The following is a 2,018-nucleotide window of genomic DNA, read 5'->3' as shown; positions in this document are numbered from 1 at the left end:
GAGCGGCGCTTGCCGGCGCGCTTGCCAGCATCTCCGCCAAAAACATGCGCAACGTGTGGGGCGTTGCAAGCGCTTTGGCACTGGTAGCACAGCCATGGCCAACGACGTTGCTTCAGAGCCTCTGGGAGAAGATGGGTTTGGCGTTGCTCCCGGTGCTCTATACAACTCTAGTCACACACGACTTGGCTCCGGTCGCAGGCCTCTCGGATCTCTTCATGCACGCAGCCCAGGCCTTTGAGTTGCCGCGCTACCAGCGCCGTGTTTTGGCGCACAACTACGAAGCGTCCTCGCCGCTGCGAGGCCCAGCGCACGCATGCAGCTCGACCCGTCTCGTCCTCGACACCCTCGAATACTTTCGCCTGTACGACGCTGAGAAGCGGTCGGCGTTTGTCGACGCCTTCCTTGCTGCAACGGCCTCAAAGCTCGAAGCCAACACCGTCTTCCGCAACCTTGAGCTTCGAGAATCCGCGTCCGACATTCGCCTCGCCAAAGCCGGTCTCGAGCGCCTCCTGAGCGCGCCGTTGCGAGGCTCCGAGGTGCCCAAGCTCAACACTCTCACTCTCAGCGAACTCGATATGTACAACTTCACGACGAACTGGCATCGAGCCAAAGCACTCCGAGCCTCCAACGCCAATGACGCGGCCATGCGCAAGCAGTTCCAGCGACTCGCCGAGCGCCCGAGCCCAACGACACGGTAAGACACATTTTCAAGGCAGGCACCTGGCGCGCACGAGCCGTCCTCGTACGCTTCACTTGACCTTCCATAATACAAGTATGTCTGTGTACAAAAAGTCCTTGCTGAGCGGGTTGGTCGAACATTCTTTGGGTCTTTGCAGACCGTAAACCCATTACGGTCTGCAGTCTGCTGTCAGTAGGTTAAAGCTCTCGCTTGCACCCCAGAATTTGCCAGCGACCAACACAACGTTGCATCATGCTTTACGCCAACTTGAGCTTTGCTGTGACCAGTAGTGCCCAGACTCGTTCCCCGTTCGAATATGTATTCTGGCATGAAGCATTTTAATGGTTGCTGGACATGGTGCCACGTCATTCCACACGTCGAAATTTCACACGTTTAAATGCTACGCAGTTTTCCACGTGTGGTCATCCAACTTCAAGCTGGAAGATTTCGACGCACAGCACGATGGCTGCGCGAGGCAGACGTCCAGCGCCGACGACCGCGCCCAGCGACGCCCAAGTGGCGGCCAGCAGTGTATGCTTCATACACCGCCACAGGTATGCTCACGCACGTAAGCAGCTTATTCGCCAGCCAGCCACTGCGCCGTCTCTCGCAAATACTTGCATTGTGTCGACGCAAACCCTTATGTTGTAGCTGAGTAGAGCCATCCGCCATGTCCCGCAGATCGATGCCGCCGCACCTCGTCGACTGCGGGTTGACAAGGCGTTGTGCACATACAAGCAGTAGACGCCACCTTCGCTTGCTCTCGAAGGAGCTGTCGACAAGGTCATGCTAACCACCCGCGCTTCCTTCAACGCACAAAGTGTCGATTTGATCGAAGCGCCTGTGCAGACTCGACAACCAGTAGCAGCAACCGGTCGCCGCCTCGTTCTTGCCACTGCAATCGCCGCTCGCTCGAAGTAGCGCAACATATCACCGGCTGACGAGCTTGGGCCGCCTTGTTAAATCACGATGTAGCTGTAGCCCATCGAAATGTCGTCGTGCTGACGCTGGTTCGTTTTGGGGTATTAGCTCCTTCTGCTTTTTGGTGTCGTCGGCGGCCGCTTGCGCGCTGGAACAACATGCATACCTCGACGTGTTTCGCTGCACGAGACAAGCTACGCCGCATGCTCGACGGACGCCATGGGCAAGGTAGGATCCACGTGCATGGAGCTCCGAGGACTGATAAAATCACAAATCTAGCATAGTTCAACTGTTGTGTATTACGACTAACCTACTTTACCGGGCGGACGATTCGAGTATCTTTTTACTCTTCGGCGCCCTGGGGCTCTTGGCTGCGGCCCATTTGGCGGCCTGCCCGCATGACCTCGTCGACGAGCAG

At 57.2% G+C, this 2,018-nt stretch overlaps 1 protein-coding gene across 1 annotated transcript; it reads left to right on the top strand.

Annotated features, from left to right (window-relative positions):
- Positions 1-18: 18 nt before the first annotated feature.
- On the top strand, positions 19-698 carry SPRG_17381 (hypothetical protein; the record flags this gene model as incomplete). Its single annotated transcript, XM_012356917.1, has 1 exon — positions 19-698. The coding sequence occupies exon 1, from the start codon at positions 45-47 to the stop codon at positions 696-698; it is 654 nt and encodes a 217-aa protein (XP_012212307.1). The 5' UTR covers positions 19-44.
- Positions 699-2,018: the final 1,320 nt, after the last annotated feature.

The sequence above is a fragment of the Saprolegnia parasitica genome, assembly GCF_000151545.1.
Source record: "Saprolegnia parasitica CBS 223.65 unplaced genomic scaffold supercont2.641, whole genome shotgun sequence".
Classification (NCBI taxonomy): domain Eukaryota; phylum Oomycota; class Saprolegniomycetes; order Saprolegniales; family Saprolegniaceae; genus Saprolegnia; species Saprolegnia parasitica.
This window is presented reverse-complemented; position numbering and strand designations above follow the sequence as displayed.